This window comes from Glycine max, chromosome 5 (genome assembly GCF_000004515.6).
Source record: "Glycine max cultivar Williams 82 chromosome 5, Glycine_max_v4.0, whole genome shotgun sequence".
Lineage (NCBI taxonomy): Eukaryota > Viridiplantae > Streptophyta > Magnoliopsida > Fabales > Fabaceae > Glycine > Glycine max.
Window position 1 is genome coordinate 37,443,162 of NC_038241.2, and position 23,236 is coordinate 37,466,397.

Here is a 23,236-nt window from a genome sequence, read left to right on the forward strand (position 1 = left end):
AAGCAGAAAACAAGACGTCAACTCAAACATATTTTCAGAATTCTAATCTTTTGAAAATGAAAACTTAGAAAATGAAATCAAGAAATAAAAAAAAAAAAGAAAATGTAAATCAAACACATCTTTAATAATCCAGGCGAAGAAAGCACTACTATGGGACACATTTTCAAGGGTGGAAGTTCTAACATTAATTTTTTTTATCAATATTAGGAACATTTTTTTTATTCAACATTGAAGGTGATTTCATTTTATGAGGTACTGAGAATGTTCTGTTTTTCTGATTTCTTTTTGAGAGCTCTTCTAGGCATTGGCTTTGTTCACACCATGAAAAAGAGGCATTTGTTTCAAGCAAGATTTTAGATATTAATAATCCTTAGTATCTCGTCTGTGATTTTGGTTTTCACTAAATATCAGTCTCATTATTAATCCTATTAGTTTATTTATTTTTTAACTGACAAATTTATTTATTAATCCTATTACTAATATTTAAATGAAAATAAAAAAAAAACCTCCAATAAGTAAAAATACAAGAACCAAAACCTTATCTAAACCTAAGAATTTCAAGATACAATACTATAAGGCACAAACTACTCATGGCCACTAGTGAGAGTAGGAATACAACAGTGATCAGTAATTAATTGCTTCTCTTAAGCAACATAACTTGCTTATTTCTGCCCATAATAATTTGTATAAGAAGAAATTTCTATCATATTTACTAAATGAATCTTGGCCAACAAAATTTTCAAAACAAAAACATCTGTAAGGATAAAAAATGCCTCGCGTACTAATTAATTTTGAAGATTAAAGTGGAAGGAAATTGGCTACGTGTTATTACTATCATCAAATCTTTCCAGCACAAAGATATTGCTTTTGTCGTCCCTTCCTATTCTCAAGGTATCATCAACATATCTATGGCATAATGGAGTTTAGGAACAACAACAAATTTCATCAATAATAAAAAGCATGAGAAAACAAAGAAAGACATGATTTGGGCTCGTCAAAAAGAGTAGATATGGGTTGGACCTCAAAATTAGACCAATAAAAGAAAAGAAGAAGAAAAATCTTCAAAGAATTAGGATACGTGATTTCCAGCCATCCCTCTGGATTGAAGATGCCCAACAAAAGATCATAATTTTTCCGAAATACATTCATCAACTGTGCATGCAAGGAGGAAAAACAGATTAATTATAGGTGAAAATTCTGATTAGCATAGAAAAATAGTCTAGATTACAATTTTTAGTTCTTATAATTTAGCCAATGTGTGATTTTTTTTTTCCTCTTAATTCCATGTTCGGTTCTAATCTTCATAATTTTTTAATTATTAAAATCAAGTCCGACACCCCAAATTTCGATCAGTAATTAAGTTAAATATAACGAATGTGTGACGTGATATTGATTTATAGAAAATGGCAATGGAAAAAATATTTAAAGTATTTGCATAAAAATAAAATTATAAAATATAATGAAATCCATTTTTATTTAAAATACATTATTTTCATTGCCAATTTATACAAATCAATGCCATGCCACGCTTTCATTATATTCCCATTGTATATTAGAATTTGAAGTATGAGATTTAATTTTAATAATTGGAACACTAGGAGTACTAAATGCGAATAATTAAGGAAGATAAAAAAAACACTCATAAGTTAAGATATAAGAATTAAAATCACAATTAAGTAAAAAATATAACAGAATATGGCTAACATACCCGGTCAGGAGTGATCGTTGAGTTTTCGAAATTAATGTCAACCCTCTGTCAATTTCAAGCAGTAACCAATTAGGTAGTTATTTGGAAGCCATATTAACATATTAATGCTTTACAGAGAAATAAGCGACCAAACAAGAAGTGGAGTTTTAACTGTTGAGGAAGCAATCCTGAAAGAGGCTTCAATATTAAGCTGTCCAGACAACAAACTCAATCCCATTGCACTGAACTTTATCACATTAACTGCTTTGCTCTCCATTTTCAAATCACATTACCAAAGTTAAAAGTCAGTAGATAAAATTTTTTTTAAAAAAAAACTTGAAATTGTGGAAACGGTGCATAGCTGTGTATCTTCTGAGGTCCCATGCTATCAAATAAAATCTCAATTCAAAGAAAAACAGCCTTTATCATACAAAATTCAGAACTGAATTGTTTTAGTACCTTGGATATGTCAATCGTCTGAAAAAAATCATCCAATGAGATGAAGTCTCTGAGGCCTAATTTGGTCCTCTTTGATCCCAAAATTGAGATCGTACTGTAAACAAGCCTCCAGCACCCAGCCACCTACCATAACAACAACATATTATAATTAGACTTTGATGATTATGTATTAACAGTATAAAATAGTTTAACAATGCAAAACACTTTAACACTATCATCTAATCACAAATCATCATTGTTATCACCTTCAAGGTATTTATTGTAAAAATCAATAAACTTACTATGCATGGTGATTTCACTAATTTGTGATTAGATGACAGTGTAAAACTATTTTACAGGGTAATGCCAATGAAGAAGGATCGGTGTTACCTTCTCCAGTTCTAGAGTTGGGCATGGAGTTGGATTCAGAGATTCTATCTGCTTCACCAATCTTTCAATTTCAGATTTCTTGGTAGCTGGGATTCCAAAAATTCCCCTGTTGATTCCTTGAAACATGTTTTTTTGCCACTCTTTTTCAATCATATTACTATTTCGATCATAATAATAAAAGGGAGATGAAAATAACTGGAGTGGGTACCTTCCACCGCCTGGCAAAGCTCTCTTTTCTTCTGAGCAAGTGTTTCAAGCTCAGCTAAGCCTGAGCCAGGATTGTGTTCTGCAACTTTAATGATTGTAATGGGTCTAAACCATAATGGTCTCTCACCAAATCTTGAAGTGTTTATTCTTGAATGATTTCTAGATGGAACAAAATTTTGGAGTTTCATGGCATTCATGGTTCTACAAATAAGAGGACTCACATGGGAATCTGTCATTGGTGGCTGAACTAGCTTAGTGACCATTGAACCTTCACGTGGGATGAGAGACAGAAGGATGAAACATAGGAGAGGGTCGTTGCTCTATCTATTTTGCTGATAAGGAGTTATTAAGGCTGAAAATTTCGGCCAAAGGGAAACTGTGACACGATTTAGTTTTTATAACAAAGGTTGTGTGGATAGGTCTATCGAGACATGTGGTTTAGAAGTTCCCATTTGAAGGACACGAGATCCAGTTGATAGATACCTTATGCGTTGGTCTTCTACGTGCCAACCTCTAAAGGCCCATGTTCTAATAGAGAGAAAAAAACATTATTTTGTGAAGTTTTTTATATAAAAAATTACCCTGCAGCTGAGTCTTCATTTCAATAGGGAGTGCACACAACAATAGGGTCATGCTCAGAACATTTATGAATTAATCAAGTTCGCATGTGTCTGGGATAAGATTAGATAGGATACAAAGAAAAAAGTTCTCAAGCTGGTTAATTGGTTGCAAGGGAAAGAGCAGAATTGCAAAGACGTCTTAGAAGCTTGAGCAAACCTTCTAGTGAGATAAGCAGACACAAATATGAAACAAGGGAAATTGCAACGCAAAACACGACGAATTAAATCCTCAAGTGTCTCTAATGCAGTTTAAGATCTGGCAACAATCCCTAAAGACTTGAAATAAAATTCATCTGGTAACTGGTAAGTCCTTCAATTGAACTAAAATTTTCAAGTAAACAATTTTCATAGAAAGAGTGCAGTTGGTAAGAAATTAAGAGAAACAAAAATGAATGTATCTAGACTCGGAAAAAAATATCCTAGATTCATATTTTACTTCTTTAAAAAAAAAAGTTAAAGTCACTATATCTAGTGGCACGAGACGTGGGTGATTTATATAAGACCATAAGTTCAAACTCATGGTCACGTAAAGAAAAGAAAGAAAAAAAAGGTCCTAGAAGGTATACATGACAAATTATTTGAAAACTCCTACCTAAAGAGGGTCACATATTAAAATAACTTACGGGAAGCCAGATTTTGTAAACTAAAATTTAGTAGTACAATTGTAAATTTGAGTGTCGATAAAACTACATAGAACTAGAATCCACAAACAATGTCAACAGTCAGCAACACACTGTATGGATTTCTTATTTTATAACTAAAACATATGCTCTAGGCAGCAGGATTTGATTGGTTGGATTCTTGCTGTTGTTTCCACTGCTCTGGGGTAACAGCTTTCTTAATAGAGAGAGCATGAATTTGTTTCATTTCCTCCTCTAAGGCAGCATTCACCATTCGATGCCTCTCAAGTAGCCTTTTGCCTTCAAACTGTTCGGATACAATCTCTACCACAAAACTTGCACCGCACCTAATAGCCACATTATAACATTGTAAGATAAAAAAAAAGGAGGAAGTAAACAGTGCTACAAAGTAGAGAACAAAAAGTCTGTTAGTGGGGAAAAAAAAACGCTTACCCTCCAGATATATCAACCACTTCCTGAAACACAAATAAAATAAAATCAGACCACGGAATATGAAGAAAGGGAGGGGTGTCAAATACAGGGTAGGGTACACAGCTGAAGTTAGCCCATTTCATGTTTGGTGCATAAAATTTGATTTGTTATGCATAACTCCCATGAACTTAGGCAAATCATGAAACTGTTAAACAGAGGGCTAGAATTAACAGACAATCTCCAAACCCTTATAAAAAATCCCCTTTAAGTTTAACAAATTTTCATATTTAAAGTATTACACACCCCATGTGACATGCAAGTGGGAAGCTCTCTATTAACAATATTGAAAGAAGTTTTTGTGATGAAGCAAACCACAACATTGACAAACATAAAATTTTTGTAAATGTTTAAAATGATTGGACATGTGTGAAAAATTCAAGAGACAACACTTAATTCAAGGTCACTGCATAATTCACTCAGACTGTCCAGTGTCAAAGGAAATTCCAAAATTGTTGTATGGATTTCTGATAGTCATAGATAATAACAGGTACCATAGAGCACATGAGAATTTTAGATCGAGTAAAATTCCAATGCATTAACTAAGCAACCAAGATCCAATGGATAAGTAGAAGCACCATGAACCATGTATTCTCACACAATTAAATAAATAAGAAAGTCAATAATCCATGTAGGAGAAGACAGTTTATGTCAGCAACTCTTTGATATCTACAAAATGGTTGCAGTCAGATATGGAAATAACCAACCCACTAAGGTTGGCCAAGTGGTGAGGGTTTGAATATTTCGCACAAGGTATCAAACTTGTTGCCGCAGATACACCAAAGAAAGAAGATAAGGAAATAACTTGGAACAAAAAATACTTAAGCTCATTAAAAGGAGCAAAGCAGTAAAACCCAGTCAAAAGAAACCAGACAGCCAAAGAGATCAATTCTGGTGGCTTAAGAATTCGCAATACTATCTGGTACATGTTACAGATTTGGATATGCCCTGTGCCATCTTGCCAAGTATGCAGCACAATGGGATAAGTCAGTATGCAGTGGGTTTGTGGGATGCTTTTGTACTTGCCTTGGGATGCAAGGGTTTCTTTCTCTTAGATTCCCACACCCATAAAAAAGAAATACACAAAGCTACGAAGAAATCAAAGATCTATTAAATGCACAGACATGACCATCCACAATCATCATAATTTGCATAGTGCAAATGGGGTTCTTTGAGTTTGAGTTTGAGTTTGAGCATTCCCATGCTAACTCTCTTCCTCCCAATAGAGCTGCTACATCTCCACTTGTTATTCCGTTGTCATCAACTCCAAGCTCCACCCTTTACTTGGGTATCTTGATGCTACCTTCACATTTTTCTGCTTCACAGCCCTGCTCTATCTCTTCTCCAACTGTCATTTTCATGAATTGAAACAAGAATGGGAGTGACCTAACTTACAACTCAACCATGAATTGCTACCCACAAACCAATTCATGGTTCTCTAGATAAACCAACGAATTATGCTTCACTCCTTGGATAAAGCTTCGTTTCAATCAAAAGCTATTTCTCATTTAGAAGCCGAAACTTTAGGTTCTATACATGCACTTATAAAAGAAGAAAATAAGGAAAAATAAAGTAAGCTTCTCCAAAAGCTAAAATTAACTTACGTTAAAGCTAATATGTAGAAGCTCTCTCATATCAACTTCTACAAAAGCTGGTTTTTAACTTATGGAGAAACTTACTTCAATTTCCTTCTTGTTTTCTTTTCCTATAAGTGGTTATGAGAAATTTATCCAAACAGTTAATATGCCGAAATTTCACTTTTGGGATTTTGGTAAGTAAGAAGGAGAACTCAATTGAATGAACAGATTATTTAGAACTAACGGACACACTGGTGGTAAAATTGCAAAATAAATACGTAACTACAACTGCAAGAAAGTAGAAAACGAAACACACGTGAAACACGAACATAGCAAAGTGAAAGAGAGGAAAAAGAAAGCTTACAAGGTGAGAAGGGTTCAGTTTGGCCTTCAAGGATAATTCAACTTGTTCCTTCGTCACGCCCATCTCTCTTCTGTTTTGTATCTTCTCTCAATCTTCAATTTATTTTTCTGTTCTAGCCGCTACTTTTTCATTAACGGAATATATTCGCGTTTTGATTTTGCGTTATCGAGACGCTGATAAAAAAAATACTATGTTGAGTGCCAAAAAGAAAAAATAAATGGATAGAATGAAAAAGTTATTTACACAAATACTTACCCTCCAAAATATTTATCCGAATACTCATTTTTAAAAATCGGAATTGACAATTGAAAAATGAGTTCTGAACATTAATATTTTTTCTTTATTAGAAAAAGGAAAATCGACATTTGGAAAATTGAATTCCCCACGTCATTTCTTATTTCTTAATTTAAATAGTTGATTTAGTTTGTGGTTTATTTAAATAATTAAATGTGTAATAATTAATTAGTTTGTGGTTTAAAATGTATTAGGACTAGTTTTTTTAATAAAATGTTATATTTTAAGTGTAAAAAAATTATCAAAATATATTATAAAGGACTTCAAATTAATATCTTGATTAAAATTTTATATTTAAAAATAATACAACAAAATTAATATTGACCAGTCCTACCGCAAAATTACAAATGTTACATCAAAATTAATTTCCTTAACGGTAATCGAACGACGTTATTTATGTTGTTGTTGTTGTTCATGATTATGGATAGGGGACTAATCTTATTGCAAATTATCATCCTGTAACCATATATGGGATTGAAGAACTAAGGGTAGCATGGTGGAGAAATGATGAAACTTCAAACGAGTACAAATTTTGCAAGTAAGCATTAACTTACTGTAGAATTATAACATTTACAACAAACAGATCACTAAGAAAAACATCTCCAATGGATGCAAAGGAGTGCCTATGAATGTAAAAATGTGATGGACCAACTTCTTGTTTTGGAGTATATGCAAATAAACATCAAAGAGATTCCATGGTTTAAGCAATTATTTGACTATATTTTTTATGGTCGGCACCAATATTATGCCCTTGACTGTCGTGACTAATGTGAAGAAGGATGGTCCTAAGGCTTCGTCACTGCTATCAAAGAGGAAGTCGAGCCACCTTCAAAGACTCTCACACCCAAGTCAATGGCTGACAAAATAACGCCTAATTACTGTTGTAATTTTAATATTTATTTTAAAAGAATTTTGTAAAAAAAGATTAATTAAAGAATATCATAAATTATGTATAACTAACATAATTTGTTTTAAATGTTGGTGGGAGATTTTGATAACTAATCTAATTTGTTTTTGAATGTAAATTTTTTTGTTAATTAACAATATTTACTTTGATTATTTAAAACAATTAATTAATAATATTTTTTAATTGTGATGATATGATATATTTGTTTAACTAACACACACTTACCAAACCCAGCCATATATATCAGTCAGTCATTCCCAATGCACATAGTTGTATGAGGGTTTGCATGAGAGATTGCAGTTAAACCTTTTAGATTCACGTCTCATGAAATTCAACCCTACAACAATTACAAGAAATAAAATATACATGGAGAAACAACTTTAAATGCATTCAGAGAAAGGTGGTGATTCCTTCTATTTCCTATATATCTCTCTATAATTCATTTTTCTCTCTATCATTTACACATTTTTCTGCTTTAATATACTCTTGTTTTGTGTTATCGCCAAAGGATTGGTTAGGAAAAATACTCATTTTAGATGCTCCTAATATGCAATACCCATACCTTGTGTTAAAGATACTCAAATGATTCAAGGGTAGACAGCCAATTTCCAAACAAACAACTGCCAAACTCCATGTGATGACAATTTCTTGATGGGTATTCTAATGGTAGGAAGCCTGATCCTGTGATTGAATTGTGAACCCTTATGTTTACTGAAGTAGCAGTGATTGCTTAGTTTCTTGATCCGGCTATCATGACCAGTTGAGTGGATTGCAGCGGAATAGGGTTGTCCAAGTATGAAACTTATTAGCAACAATGTTTATATAAAATGGAGCGGAAATTATAAAAGTAATTCATTTAATATCTATTTTTTGTTATTATTGATTAATATCATAAAGAAATTGTATTTACTTATCTCCATTAATATACAAATAGTGTTAAGATATATAAAATCTTATAAGAATCATGCCGTCATTGTGACACCGGACTAAATTCTGCAAGCCTTGAGATCTACTGCACTAATTTGCAGGTTAACGATCAAGTAATCAGATTAAAATCCAACACCCTATACCAGAATTATTAGCAACATGCTGTACTTGCAATCACAACTATATAAATTGTGTGGTTAATTTGGTTACGTCACTGATTTTTCGAGAAGGTAAAACGACTTACTCGTGGATTTAAGTTAGATACTTGACATGACATCAAGAAGGTAAAATTCACAATCAGTAGATATGTAATTATATTATATATAAAGAGCTCTTATCCTACTGCGTCACTTCTAACTTGATTTTCCGACAAAATAAAAAAAATATACTAGAATAATAAGATAAGATAAATGATGATAGGATAATATTTTCATATTTTATTGACACAACAAATATCAGAGTTGCAGAAGTGCTTCCTGAACCACTCAAGTGGTATTTCCCTTTTTCAGAAAGAAAGAATAAAAGGATATACAGACGAAAGAGAAACGTCAGAAATTAAAAACAGAAAAGAAAATACTTATGAAAATTGAAAACAACCTCTATAGCCCTTTAGCCCTGTTCTGATACCCAGCACGACAGAACAAACAAGAAAAATAAAGGGTCAACAACTTTGGCGAAAATAAGAACCCAAGTGGTTTCAGAGTGACACGCACAAGAGAAGAGATAATGGCAACAAAATCTTTGGGCTTCGCTGTGTCTGTGACTCACCTCTTCGGTTCCAAGTCGCCACCCAAGCTTTGCGTCTTTACTCTCAGATGCTCTGCTGGTAACTCGTAACCCCTGCTTCTTCCCTTTTCTTAAAGTGAAACACACTCTGTACTTTTTCATGGAGCTTGAAGAAATTGATGCATTTTTTTTTTTTTGTATTGAAATATAGGCAATGGAGAAAGGCCTTGGAAAACTTCAGGCGCTAGACTTATGTTAGAAGATGGATCAATCTGGAAAGCAAAGTCATTTGGTGCTTCAGGAACCCAAGTTGGAGAAGTTGTTTTTAATACATCATTGACTGGGTGAGATGAACTAACTTTATATATAAACCGGCATTCATTCAATCTGAGCATGGATATACCGATGTTTCATTTGTTTATTTAATAATATCTGTTAACTGCAGGTATCAAGAAATTCTAACAGATCCTAGTTATGCTGGTCAGTTTGTACTGATGACAAATCCACATATTGGTAACACTGGTGTAAATTTTGGTAAGTATTTAATATTTATATTATTTTAAGTCTCTTGAATATTTGTTCTTGGAAGTCATCTAAAACCTACCTTCTGAATTCTGATGCACCTACTGCCAGATGATGAGGAATCAAGACAGTGCTTCCTTGCCGGTCTAGTAATTAGAAGTTTGAGTATCAGGTTTTTTTCACATGCTCTACAAATGTTCTTCATTGATTGAGCTTTTTACTTTGGCTATGCTTACCTTTTCTTTCTACTTGCAATAAATTCATGCAGTACCTCAAGCTGGAGATGTGCAGAAACTCTAGGTGATTACTTAGCAGAAAGGAACATCATGGGAATTTGTAAGAAATTTATATAAATATATAATTCTTTGAGAAAATCTACTCTCTGTACAACTGCAAGTTTTGCCTTTAACCTTGGTGATATGCAACAGATGACGTTGACACACGGGCTATCACGCGCAGATTACGGCAAAAAGGCAGCCTTATTGGTGTGTTGAGTACTGACAATTCTAAAACAGAGGAGGAACTACTTAAGATGACTCATTCTTGGGACATTGTTGGTATGGATACAAGTTTTTTTTTTAGGCTCTGAAAATATATCTAATAAGTAGAAGTACTGACTATTGTTTGATTTTGCAGGTATTGATCTAATAAGTGGAGTATCATGTCAGTCTGTGCATGAATGGGTTGATACAACAAAGCAAGAATGGGATTTTAGTTCTAAGGGGCATGGGGAGACTTTCCATGTAAGTATTAGCAGTGTATTATTCTGTGGGTATTGCCTCCTTCCTTTTGCTTGACTAATACATAAGTTAATATACCTAATGTGGTGAATGAACCATAGGTTGTTGCTTATGATTTTGGAATTAAGCATAATATACTTAGGCGCTTGGCATCCTATGGCTGTAAAATCACTGTGGTGCCATCTACATGGCCGGCATCAGAAACCTTGAAGATGAAGCCAGATGGGGTGCTTTTTAGCAACGGCCCTGGAGATCCATCTGCTGTTCCTTACGCTGTTGAGACAGTAAAGAACATTCTGGGAAAGGTGCCTGTTTTTGGAATCTGCATGGGCCACCAATTGCTGGGTCAGGCTTTAGGAGGCAAAACCTTTAAGATGAAATTTGGTCATCATGGAGGAAATCATCCTGTTCGTAACCTTCGAACTGGCCAGGTTGAAATTAGTGCTCAGGTATGTGATTAAATGGACTTTTCTTCTACACTAATTCTTTGATAAATTTTGTAGTGTTCCTTCTCCACCATATCTTGTGTAAAATCCATGAATCTTTTAGGTATGCTAGAGAAGAGAAATGAGCATTATTAGTTTTAGATGGATGTTTTTGCTAACAAGGGTTGCTACTCTGTCCTCACTTTCTTAAAATAAAAGAAGTATTCAGTAGAATAATGCTTGTTTTGGTGTTAAAACAATTTACGCAGTAACTAAGCTCATGTCCCTGTTGACCAAGATAGCCTGCTATTATTGCATGAAGTCAATGTCACTGAATTTGTTTCGGCATGAAGTAGAAGGCAACATAAAAAGATTGTATGCATGTAAATAGTTATTATATAAGACTGGGTTGTTGTTATTGTCTGGCATGGCTTTGTATATTCATTGGCAGAACCACAACTATGCGGTTGACCCTGCCACACTGCCAGAAGGAGTGGAGGTTACTCATAGGAATCTTAATGATGGAAGCTGTGCTGGCCTTGCATTCCCTGCTCAAAGAATAATGTCTCTTCAATACCACCCAGAGGCATCCCCAGGACCCCATGATTCTGATTACGGTATGAGATAAAAACTTACTGCCTCATTAATTATTTCAATCAACTTAATAACTAACGTTATCTGTTCTTTATGCAGCTTTTAGGGACTTTGTAGAATTAATGATGCAAGAGAAAAACAAGAAATCCGAACCCCAAATATCAACAGTGTCTAGTTTGGATGCGTAATGCTTGAAGCTGACACTGGGAGGAATTGAAATTAGCTAAAATTTTAGGGTTATAGTCAAGTACTGATCGATTGTCTCATCACACAAGATTTCAATTCTTCAACTTCTGGGACAAAAGCAGGCATAGCATGCCTTCGAAGTGTCCATGTGCTATTTTAAAGATCAAACCCATTGTTACCGTCCAATTCTGGGCCTGTTAAAAGCGTTTTTATCATGATGATACCTGACCTATGAAGTGATAGTTTATTACTTTAAAAACTGCCAATTACTATTTATTTATGAACCATTTCATCTGATTTAATTGATCAAGTGATACAACTAACAGGCAAACAACCATATACCTAAGAGACAAATACTTGATTACATATATAAGACCATCATTACAAGAAATCTAATCAGCAACTGCTCAACGATCTAGATTCACACACAAGGCGTTAAAACAAAGACACTTAAACCCCAAACCAAAGTGAATTATTTAACTAAGCCCTCTCGCCCCTGATTCTTCTGGCGAGTTGAATATCCTTGGGCATAATGGTAACCCTCTTAGCGTGAATAGCACAAAGGTTAGTGTCTTCAAAGAGACCAACCAAGTAAGCCTCAGCGGCTTCCTGGAGCGCCGAAACGGCGCTGCTCTGGAACCTCAGATCCGTTTTGAAGTCCTGAGCGATTTCACGAACCAAACGCTGAAACGGAAGCTTTCGGATCAGAAGCTCCGTGCTCTTCTGGTACTTCCTGATCTCCCTCAGGGCCACGGTTCCTGGCCTGAACCTGTGTGGCTTCTTCACTCCGCCGGTCGCCGGAGCAGACTTGCGGGCGGCCTTAGTCGCCAGCTGCTTCCGGGGAGCCTTGCCGCCGGTCGACTTACGGGCTGTTTGCTTTGTACGCGCCATCTGGAGTTTTCTGGAAGCTTCTGGAAGAGCGAATCGTAGTGGAGAATGCTTTGCGCTTTGCTGGAATGAAGTTGAGAGCGAAAGGGGGTTTAGGTTTTATAGATGAGAGATTCAAATTTGAGGGAGGGAGTTTTGTGTTTCAGAGATTTGGATTTGGAGCGATCCGTGTGTGAGTCAATCGGACGGTTAGGATTCGGTTTTGAGACACGGATTACTCTTTTCAACCATTTTTAGTTTTTGGTTTGGCGCCACTGGAGTGGGGTTGTGTATTTCTCATTTCTTGCCTTTTTTTCTCAAAAGAAATTCCAAGCTTTTCGGTTTCGCGGGAGTACGGGTCTCCTTATTTGTATGCTAAAAAGGATTTTAATTTAGTTTGTGAAATTATTAAAGTCATAAATCAAGTATTTTAGTTTGTATATTGTATAGGATAAATATTTTATTTTATATAATGCATAAATTATATTTTAATCTATAACAAAAATTTAAAATATAATATAAAGCTACTTTTAATTATTACCAAAAAATCAAAAAGTATTAAAATTTGGCTAAAATTAGAAATAAAAAATAACAGATTTTTTAAGAAGAATGATGTTCAATTTAAGGGTATATGCAAAGAAAGATGCATTTTTTTAAGAAGAATGATGTTCAATTTAAGGCACGATCAGTAGTAAAGGAATTCGTTCAATTGCTCATAAGGTTAATGAGGTATTTTATCTAGTTAGTGAAGAATTCATAGCACATTTGGACCTAGAATTTGTTCAACTTGATGAAAAAAATGCATTTATACACATGGGAAGGATTCAAGATTATTGAAAAAAGAAGATTGACTTCGCAAACGGAAGAAATCACTTTATGCAACGGAGCAATAACTAAAGCAATGATATAAGTAAAGTTGTTCAATTCAAATTGATTATTAAATTGTCGTAAACAATTACGAACTAAAAAAATGATTCGTTTGAACTAAATTGTCAAACAATTTAGGAGAATTAAACTGAACTGTTTCATAGATATACTAAACAATTTGAAAAAACTATCTTGTAGTTTACAAATTTGGCCATTGTGTTTATATTTGTAAGTTACAAGATAGTACTTTCATTTATCTTGTATGTGGATAATAGTTAATTATATCTAAGAGTTAAAGAAAATTTATAGATTAAAAGCTTATTTGTAAGTTACAAGATAGTACTCTCATTCATCTAAGGCCAAAAGTATTCTCATAAGAAAATAAGCATATATAAAGAGAAAGACAAGATCTTTTGTTATCGAAGATCAATATTTGAAAAAAGCTCTACAACATTTTATATGATATTTAAATCAACCATCGAGATGGTTGGTTTGAAAAACATGTCAAATTCGAATAAATGTTTGCTTCTAATACGAAAATTTGCATATAAGAGGCAAGAACAACTGTCTGTTCCTTTGAGTTCCAAAAATTCTAGATAGCCTAAATTTCAATTACTCAGTGAATATCTAAAAAGTAAAATGAACAAAAATTGCCATGAATGATTGAAGCAGCGGGAACCACAATCTCCTAACACCATAAAAGGGCATCATATTTCAGGCAGCATCAGAACACAACCTACAACCATTTTCCATCGCAAACCAGAGCACAAACAAACCACAAGATAGAACACAATACGAACTTATATTGTTTTGAAAGCAGCTGTGATTTACAAAGTGTTAACAGTGGGATTTAAATTAAACTCACACAACTCAAGCACACGCAGCGAAAGAATATAAACCGAGAAAGTTATCTAACGCGCACACACTAGAAGGAAGAAAAAAAATTAGCTTTACGTTCACTCACTAAGTCATTCACTCACACCATATATTCAAATGTTACATGTGTGGCCTATTTATAGCCAAGGTTAACAATAAAGAAAACGGTGCAACTAAGAAGGTGCCGCAATTGCCATAATCTTTAATTCAATTAAGTGACTTCTTCGTTCATCTAATAAGAATGTTGCATTTTTTTTAAGCAGCAAAAAATATTTGCTTAATTATGTACTATAAATTTGCTTCATTTATCTCACCGACACAAAGTAATCATGCAAGAGCGAATGAACAACACCACCCAATTTGCATAATCAACTGAGCCAACAGTCAACAAGTCAACCACAAAGACCATACAAATCGTTTACATTCACTTGAAGAGAATACGCATAATTTCAATACTTCAATCAGAATGGCATCATTACAATAAATCTAAACCTTGAAAGATTCAGAGACGGAAACCAGAAAGGGCTAAATAAAAACATGTAAACCCTAAAACCAAAAGGGATCACAAAATTAAGCCCTTTCCCCTCTAATTCTTCTGGCGAGTTGAATATCCTTAGGCATAATAGTAACCCTCTTAGCGTGAATGGCACAGAGATTGGTGTCTTCAAAGAGTCCCACCAAGTAAGCCTCAGCAGCTTCCTGGAGCGCCGAAACAGCACTGCTCTGAAACCTCAGATCCGTTTTGAAATCCTGAGCGATTTCACGAACCAAACGCTGAAACGGAAGCTTTCGGATCAGAAGCTCCGTGCTCTTCTGGTACTTTCTGATCTCCCTCAGGGCCACTGTTCCAGGCCTGAACCTGTGCGGCTTCTTCACTCCGCCGGTCGCCGGAGCAGACTTCCGAGCGGCCTTCGTCGCCAGCTGCTTCCGGGGAGCCTTGCCGCCGGTGGACTTGCGAGCAGTTTGCTTTGTACGCGCCATCTGGAAGAGTGACCTAACTTGGAAGTTGAGATTGCTTTGTGCTTTGGTGGTGGAATCAAGAGCGCTTTATAGGGTTTGAAATTTTGGAAGGAGGGAGTTTGGATTTGGAGCGATCCGTGTGTGGGTTTATCAGACGGTTAAGATTTGCTTATGAGATGTCACGCGGATTCATCTTTTTCATTTTGGCGCCAGCCACCAAACTAGTATTTCTACAAAAAATTTGAAGCTTTTCGGTTTCCCGGGACAACGGAACCCGCGGCGGTTTGTGTCCTTGTTTGAAAATATTCTATGGCATTAAGAGAGAAGGATTTTACTAGTTTCATAAAATATTAAATAAAAAGATGTTTTAAAACATTTATACTGTAAAAAAAAAATTAAAAAACTGTTATTAGAAGTAGTTATTTTTTCCAGCTTCGCAAGGTTGTTTTAAAATTAAGTTAGAACAAACATGTATCGCAAAAAAACAAAAGTAAAATCAAACAAAATCTAATTGAGTATGAAACTACTTTATTATTTAATTTTCATGCACTACATAAATATTTTGAAATGGTCAATTAATTAAAAATAAGTTAAAATATTTGAGTTTTTTTTCCTTAGCATTTAAGCCTTGGCATCTCTTAGTTTCTAGCCGTTAACTATAGTTGTTTAATATTTTTATATCCCACGAAGTTTGCCTGTAAAAAGCTCACCTTGTACCATGCATGTAGATCATCAAAAATCAAATTCGAAATTGGAATTAGAGTGCATTATTTTCCTCTCATATATGTTTCCTTGGGCTGATTTGAACAAATCAGAGTACTTTTAGGAAACCAATACTCCTAAAATGAGATTATTCTGAAATATATTATCAGTTGTACTTAGCCACATTCAAATACAAATTCAACAGATAAAAACAAAAACAAGAGTCATGATCTTTTAATAAAATTATTTTGGCCTGAAAAAAATACTTTTTCACCTGATTTCCAAGCATACAAATAAGTCAAACTCACCAATCAAACCGGCAAGTTTAACTTTGATTGCCTATGCAACAATTGACCTTGCATATCAATTCCTCTTTTGTTTATACATCTCAATACAAGATTTACAATCAAAACTAACCTTGCTAGTTTGACTCGCTAAAGTAATCTCGATGCAAATCAATTTTGCATTGAAATGTGTATACAAAAAAGATGAATTAGTGAGTCAATTAGTGATCTATGCATACTGTGATGAAAAGTTTACATCTCACACTTATTTTGCATTGGAATTGAAATGTGTATACAAAAAGATGAATTGATATGCATCAGCAAAGTTAACCGCCACCTAGCATGAAATGTGCTAATTAAACTACACCGCCGCATAGCATGAAGTGTGTGCTAATTAAACTACACGTTCCATGCCACATAGGCAGTTAAAGTCAAACTCAGTAGTTTGGCATGGAACATGTTGGTTTGATTAACAAATTAATGCAATTAATGATCCAAACCGTCTCAAGCCAAAAATATGTCTTAGAATTATGGAATCACTGGTTGTCACTTTATGACACATCAACGACAAAATATCACACAGTGATCTATGCATTCATCAAATGGACTTAATGCCGTCTCTAGGACATAATTCAACATACATAAAAACTGCAGTATGAATTTACGAGCAAGAACGGGAAATAACAATAATATAGAGATTTCTCGATACATATGACTATTAACATCAATGATTCAATGTTCCAAGGGGAAAAATCCTTCAAATGTAAACTTTAAAAATACAAAAAGAAAATGGGGGAAAAAGAGATCATCACAATCACTCCCTTGCTACAACACAACCTACTAAGAAGATATAGATGAACCACGGATGGCCAAACGCAAGAAATGCCTCTCTCTAACTGTCTGCCCCCCACACAAAATATGATGCATCAAGCTAAAGAATAGACCCTCCTTTAATGATACTTCCTCACCTCTTATCCATGGCAATATCGTTAACATGACATGACACAGACCCATAAAAACAACTGGTGCGAAAAATATTTCACCATTGAAGCATATTTTGTACTTAGAAGTTAGAAGCACTTCCTGTGGACAATGGATGGGCCAGACTCATCATATTCACCTTTAGAAATCCACATCTGCAAAACCACAACATTTTTTAGCAATCAATGAAAATGGAACACATGGAAGAGCTAATTAATGATAAAAGAATCACCTGTTGGAAGGTGCTGAGGGATGCAAGGATTGATCCTCCAATCCAGACACTATATTTTCTTTCTGGTGGAGCTACAACCTTAATCTTCATGCTGCTAGGAGCAAGAGCAGTGATCTCCTTGCTCATCCGGTCTGCAATACCAGGAAACATAGTTGAGCCACCACTAAGAACAATGTTGCCATATAGATCCTTTCTGATATCCACATCACACTTCATGATAGAATTGTAGGTGGTCTCATGAATTCCAGCAGCTTCCATTCCAATCATAGATGGCTGGAAAAGAACTTCTGGGCAACGGAATCTCTCTGCCCCAATTGTGATAACCTGTCCATCAGGAAGCTCATAGCTTTTCTCAACTGATGAACTGCTTTTTGCAGTCTCGAGTTCTTGCTCATAATCTAGGGCAACATATGCAAGTTTTTCCTTCATGTCACGGACAATTTCTCGCTCAGCAGAGGTGGTGAACATGTACCCTCTCTCAGTGAGGATCTTCATCAAATGATCAGTTAGATCACGACCTGCGAGATCCAAACGAAGGATGGCATGGGGGAGTGCATACCCCTCATAGATTGGTACAGTGTGACTCACACCATCACCAGAGTCCAACACAATACCTGTTTTGAAAGGAATTGATTCAGGGAAAGAATGATGTGATTATAAAAGAATGAATCAAGACAGATGGTAATATACAAACCAGTTGTGCGACCACTGGCATACAAGGAGAGAACAGCCTGGATGGCCACATACATGGCAGGCACATTGAAGGTCTCAAACATGATTTGGGTCATCTTTTCTCTGTTGGCCTTTGGGTTGAGAGGAGCCTCAGTGAGAAGCACTGGGTGCTCCTCAGGAGCAACACGAAGTTCATTATAAAATGTGTGATGCCAGATCTTTTCCATGTCATCCCAGTTGCTGACTATACCATGCTCAATGGGATACTTGAGAGTAAGAATACCTCTTTTTGATTGGGCTTCATCACCAACATAGGCATCCTTTTGACCCATCCCAACCATAACACCAGTGTGTCGAGGTCGGCCAACAATACTGGGAAAGACAGCCCTGGGAGCATCATCACCAGCAAATCCAGCCTGTTCCATATTAAAATCAAAGATTCAGTTATGAACTCAAGGCTAGCAGATGCACAAGCACATGAAACAAAAAACAAAGCCGCTAAGTACTAACCTTGACCATTCCAGTTCCATTGTCACAAACAAGGGGTTGAATATCCTCAGCATCGGCCATCTTTTACAAACCTGCAAAAAGCATAGGGTGCCATGAAATACAGTGTCAGTAAGTAAAGTATAAACATTGTATTATATGAACAACCCGTGAAACCAAGACATTTACAGCTAACGAAGACTAGGATTTACTTCAAAGGCTATATCTATTTTAAACTAGATATAACAAAAGTACATGGCATAAAACGCACACACACACACAAGAACAAGAACAAAGAGGGGAAATCAAGCAATCACATTAGTGCCTGCAAGTTGAAATATATTTAATAACTAGAAAAGGTAGTGGTGTTTTAAATGGAAAAAGAGAACAGCACGGTGTACATAAAATGAATAAACAAAGGAGAGCATCCTTAACATTATGTTAAACTGCCAACATTAATAAATTAACAGACATTATTCATAATATCATAGAATAAAGGTTCGATTAGACGAGACTTAAAATTTAAGCTTCTCAATAAGGAATAAGCAACAACCACATGTTACCCACTGACTCAGAAATATCACTATCAATTGTCAACACCTTAACTACCTAACGATTTTCCATATTAAAAATAAATAAAACCAAAGACTCTCCCATAAAATCCAGATCAGATCATAAAGTCAGTTAATAAACCAGAAGAACTACGCAACTGCAGCCATACATATACAACAGATATATACAAAACAAATTGTCTGTCTAGTTGTGGCAAGATCCAAGATCTCACTTGTAGCAGATCAGAACCAGATAGGGTGAGTAGCATGCAAAATAAGACACCAAACCGCAGATCAACTACATTGAAGTGATATAACCATCAATCTAACTTCATTTCAACAATCAATACATACTAATCAAAATTCCGAGTAATAATAAAATAAAGCGAAAACACGGTTCTGCTATCGGAGGCAATCTCACACAGGAAGAAGCACTAATAAACAAATCTGAGTTCTGGTGGCTACATTTAACCAATCGGAGAACCTCGTTCAGAGAATAGTTAAAAGGAAGCATAACTAGCACCGTTTTATGACCTGGAACTAAAATGCGAGAAAAAAAAATTGACTAAAAGTGGAAAATAAGGTGCGATCTAAGACGGTTTAGACGGAGAATTACCTTGAATGAGAAAGATGAGAGGAGAGAGAATCGATAAGCAAAGCCAAGCTCTGAGAAGAGAAGACGGTGGCTTTGCACTTTCCGTCTCTCACTCACTCACCGCGCAGTTGAGAATGGAAATGGAGTAATGGAAGGTGCTGGAACAGAAGTGAAGGGGTATATATACAGAGAGAGAGCAGCAGAGGGTATGAGTGTGTTCGTGAGAGCGTAACAACGGTTTTCTCTAACCGTGTACAAAGGCTCATCAAACTTTGTAAACTGAGGGGTCAATGGTAATTAGCAAGGGTCAATTTGTATTATCCTTTTATTTTTTGTCTAGCTAGGTACAAGGCGCTTCAAACTTGGTAAAACTGAGGGGTAAATGGTAATTATCAAGGGTCAATTTTTCTTCCTTTTGACTTTTAAGAAATAGTAAGAAGTTAAGAAGCTTTATTTCTTGACTCTTCTTTCTGTAAATGAAAAAAAAATAAGTATTATAAAAAATTTATTTCTTTAAATAAATTCACGCGACTTGATTAAGATTAGTAGACATCTAACATGACCTTAGTTATATCATTTTAATGTTTTTAAAAAATAAAATTGAAATTGGATAAGTTGATACAAATTGACTGAATCTTTATCATATATAATTTCAAGTTTTAAGATATATTTTTGTTTTCACGTATATCCTTCTTCAAAATTCAGTTCTTATTTTATACGAGACACAGTGAAATACTAAACATAAATATTTTTCTGAGTAGAAATTTAAATTTTGATTCATAACACTACGGAGGCCTAATTTTTCCCGTTAAAGTCCAACCAACAATTTCCCGTTAAACCTAACTAGTCATTAGGTTTTATCAAAAATATTGATTGTGACTAATAACTATGTTTTTGTGCACTTCATTAAAATAACTAATTGTAGAGTTGAGTAATGAAATACTAATGGCGTGAATAATACTGTAGTAGATTAGATTACTAATGACGTGAAAAATTGATCCTTTATACTTAGATTAGATTAGGACCGAAATTTAAGCATTTGAAGTACAAGAGAAAGAAATGGAATCATTTTATTCATGAAAGGGAAACCATAAGGTGACCTGTCTGACAACCTTTCTTGCCTCGGGCCTTCGTGTCGTATATTTAACTTGAGCTATGCTATATGGTACGATGAGTTTAAGTACGAAATTCACCACAAGTTTACCTGTAATTAATTTAAATATTAATAATTTAAAATGTTGAGATATTTTTAAATCAAACTGCATTGTCCTACTAATCACAATGTTATTAATTGTGGAAGCTTTTCCCGCCATCAACAACAAAAGTCACATCCTGTTTGAAAGATAAGAATGATCGAATGAGACGCAGGCACACAACATTCTTTATAATTGTTGAAAAGCTTATTGGAAAAAAAAAACTTTGTTTATTAATAAATTCAGTAATATAACAATCAACCCAATTGCAGTGGGGAAATTTTTTATCCAATAATAACACTGGAAACGAAACTTGAGAAACGAAATTGGGATTAAAAATCAAACTTGTTTGATAGGATTGGGAGAGAGTGAGAGATTGGGCTGGAGTTCTCTGAATTCTAATTAATGCATTCAACTCAAGACTTGGTGTGACAATTAGGTACATAAGGTGCACAGACATTAATTAGTGGCAGCAAGGGACTGAAGGCAAGTTAATCCATCCAAAGTGTGTGTTGGGATGGAAAAAAAAATTTAAATTTTAGGAATTTTAAATGTTTTAATTTAAATTTTTTCATTTTTAAAATTCTGTGTTTAGATAAAAAGTTAAATTTTTTCATTTTCAAAATGATCTTGTGACCAGAGGAGAGAGGGATGACTACGCCTTTCTGGCAGAGGACGGTGCGGGAGTCGCCGCAGTTGGAGACGACAAGTTTGTCCGGCGTGACGATGGCGACGGTGAATCCGACGGCGTCGCAATGGGGAGTCTGGAGCTCGCACCTGCAAGTGAAGGTCTGGTTGCTCTGACTCTTGCAATTAACCTCGTCGTCCATGCGAGCAAATCTATTCTCCATTGTTAGCTTCCACTCCAAATTCTCGTGCGCGCTGTCAATTTCTTCATTCACGATCTCGTGTAACCGCTCCTTGCACATAGTTGCAACCTGTGGAAATGAAAACGATACAACTTCTAAGAATCACAATTCACAACCACAACCAGATCCATTACTATTTAGCAAAGGAGTAGTGAAAGAATACGAACATGAGAGCAACCGTGACCATCGAAAATGCCAAAGTAGTGGAAGCCTTGGGTGAAGGAAGGCTGCACCAAAACAGAATCTTCCATATCTCTTCTCCTGCCGCAAACTGACGTCACGCCGAACTTAGGAGAATCTTCAACTTCCGACCTCTGCCGCAACTTCCAAGCGCGCGGCTCCGATCTCGTCATGCGCGTCGGAAAGCCCAAGATGGTATTAGCGGAGCTCGCCAAGATGTCGTATCCTAAGTTTGCAAGAGAGAAAAGAGGAAGAAACTGTTGGAAATGATGAAGGTGCGAGAGAAGATAATGTGTTCCTATCCTATGTTCACAAAAGAATTTCAAATTCTTTCATTTTTTGAAAGAATTTGAAATCCTAATATTTAAGTTAATTAAAATACTTGAACAAAATACTAAAATTTTAATTTCTTTTCAAATTTTTTATCCAAACATCTTATTTCACTGGAAAAGTAATTAAAATCCTTTAAAAAATTAAATTACCTTATTAAATTTCTTCATCCAAACAAACGATCAAGGAACTTAAAATTGAAATTGCTGGACTTCTTTCGATTGGAATTGAAATGAGTGAATAGGCATTTTGGTCCTTGACTTTGTACCCATTTTATAAATTAGTCCCTATCTTTTTTAAATGTAAAAAATAGTCACTATCTTTGCATAAGTGTTGCAAAATAGTCCTTGTCGTTAAATTTAAAAGTAACGTCGTTAGTGAGGTGCATTGTTGATAATTTTAGAAGCTTCTAACAATGGATTCCCTAGAAACTTGGTCAAAGTTTCTCCAAGTAGTAGAAAAGTGATAGATGCAAGTGTTCCATGGGCTTCCCTCTCGTCATCTATTGCAAAGCTTGGGAGGGTAAATCTCCTGAAATTATGAAGCAATTGTACTTCAAAATTAAAATAACCAAAAATGCAGTGCAGTTTTCACTTCAAAAACGCAATGCAGTTTTTTCACATTTCTTCAAGATACGTTAGCATTTGCCAACACAAATACACAATGGTGTTCTTTACACGGCAAAATATTGTTTGTGAGTCGATCAATTGTGGAGATTTTTGTGAAAATAATGGCAATTGAAGTTGAATTAATAGTTCAGATGAGTCCTCGTAGATGCATGTGTGACTGCATGACTAGTAATATTAATCTTTCATCGTTCATTCATAAAACGTTTGAATAGCTTTGGCGGGAGTTGAAATTTGTAGCCAAAAGCATAT

The 23,236-nt window shown here is 35.1% G+C and overlaps 6 protein-coding genes across 10 annotated transcripts; 1 reads left to right on the plus strand and 5 right to left on the minus strand.

Moving 5' to 3' along the window:
* Nucleotides 1-624: 624 nt before the first annotated feature.
* On the minus strand, nucleotides 625-3,832 carry LOC100777996 (fibrillin protein 5 homolog). Of its 4 annotated transcripts, none has more exons than XM_003525058.5 (7): nucleotides 2,724-3,832; nucleotides 2,516-2,631; nucleotides 2,147-2,269; nucleotides 1,860-1,958; nucleotides 1,709-1,753; nucleotides 1,079-1,152; nucleotides 625-906 (listed from the first exon to the last, which is right to left on the minus strand). In XM_003525058.5, exons 1-7 carry the CDS (start codon nucleotides 2,983-2,985, stop codon nucleotides 819-821), a joined length of 807 nt encoding a protein of 268 aa, XP_003525106.1. In that variant the 5' UTR covers nucleotides 2,986-3,832; the 3' UTR covers nucleotides 625-818. The 4 variants fall into 4 exon arrangements, with proteins under 4 accessions (XP_003525106.1, XP_014631269.1, XP_040871541.1 ...); XM_014775783.2 differs by having other exon boundaries at nucleotides 2,516-2,655; XM_041015607.1 differs by lacking the exon at nucleotides 1,860-1,958.
* A 61-nt stretch (nucleotides 3,833-3,893) lies between these two features.
* On the minus strand, nucleotides 3,894-6,591 carry LOC100778528 (uncharacterized). Its single transcript, NM_001252871.3, has 3 exons — nucleotides 6,393-6,591; nucleotides 4,416-4,438; nucleotides 3,894-4,309 (listed from the first exon to the last, which is right to left on the minus strand). The coding sequence occupies exons 1-3, from the start codon at nucleotides 6,453-6,455 to the stop codon at nucleotides 4,114-4,116; spliced, it is 282 nt and encodes a 93-aa protein (NP_001239800.1). The 5' UTR covers nucleotides 6,456-6,591; the 3' UTR covers nucleotides 3,894-4,113.
* A 2,412-nt stretch (nucleotides 6,592-9,003) lies between these two features.
* Nucleotides 9,004-11,972, plus strand: LOC100776931 (carbamoyl-phosphate synthase small chain, chloroplastic). 2 transcript variants are annotated; one of them, XM_003525056.5, is made up of 10 exons: nucleotides 9,004-9,346; nucleotides 9,458-9,590; nucleotides 9,692-9,780; nucleotides 9,880-9,940; nucleotides 10,037-10,104; nucleotides 10,197-10,325; nucleotides 10,405-10,511; nucleotides 10,610-10,957; nucleotides 11,385-11,550; nucleotides 11,627-11,972. In XM_003525056.5, exons 1-10 carry the CDS (start codon nucleotides 9,247-9,249, stop codon nucleotides 11,713-11,715), a joined length of 1,290 nt encoding a protein of 429 aa, XP_003525104.1. In that variant the 5' UTR covers nucleotides 9,004-9,246; the 3' UTR covers nucleotides 11,716-11,972. The 2 variants fall into 2 exon arrangements, with proteins under 2 accessions (XP_003525104.1, XP_006580325.1); XM_006580262.4 differs by lacking the exon at nucleotides 11,627-11,972 and having other exon boundaries at nucleotides 11,203-11,528.
* An 80-nt stretch (nucleotides 11,973-12,052) lies between these two features.
* LOC100779059 (histone H3-like centromeric protein CSE4) lies at nucleotides 12,053-15,616 on the minus strand. The gene is made up of 2 exons (XM_041015302.1): nucleotides 14,900-15,616; nucleotides 12,053-12,697 (listed from the first exon to the last, which is right to left on the minus strand). Exons 1-2 carry the CDS (start codon nucleotides 15,302-15,304, stop codon nucleotides 12,194-12,196), a joined length of 909 nt encoding a protein of 302 aa, XP_040871236.1. The 5' UTR covers nucleotides 15,305-15,616; the 3' UTR covers nucleotides 12,053-12,193.
* Nucleotides 15,617-16,861: 1,245 nt separating this feature from the next.
* On the minus strand, nucleotides 16,862-20,075 carry LOC100777460 (actin). Its single transcript, NM_001358094.1, has 5 exons — nucleotides 19,808-20,075; nucleotides 18,665-18,735; nucleotides 18,177-18,570; nucleotides 17,483-18,096; nucleotides 16,862-17,405 (listed from the first exon to the last, which is right to left on the minus strand). Exons 2-5 carry the CDS (start codon nucleotides 18,722-18,724, stop codon nucleotides 17,340-17,342), a joined length of 1,134 nt encoding a protein of 377 aa, NP_001345023.1. The 5' UTR covers nucleotides 18,725-18,735; nucleotides 19,808-20,075; the 3' UTR covers nucleotides 16,862-17,339.
* On the minus strand, nucleotides 19,308-22,201 carry LOC102667648 (probable protein phosphatase 2C 24). Its single transcript, XM_006580811.1, has 3 exons — nucleotides 22,016-22,201; nucleotides 21,639-21,917; nucleotides 19,308-19,349 (listed from the first exon to the last, which is right to left on the minus strand). The coding sequence occupies exons 1-3, from the start codon at nucleotides 22,199-22,201 to the stop codon at nucleotides 19,308-19,310; spliced, it is 507 nt and encodes a 168-aa protein (XP_006580874.1).
* Nucleotides 22,202-23,236: the final 1,035 nt, after the last annotated feature.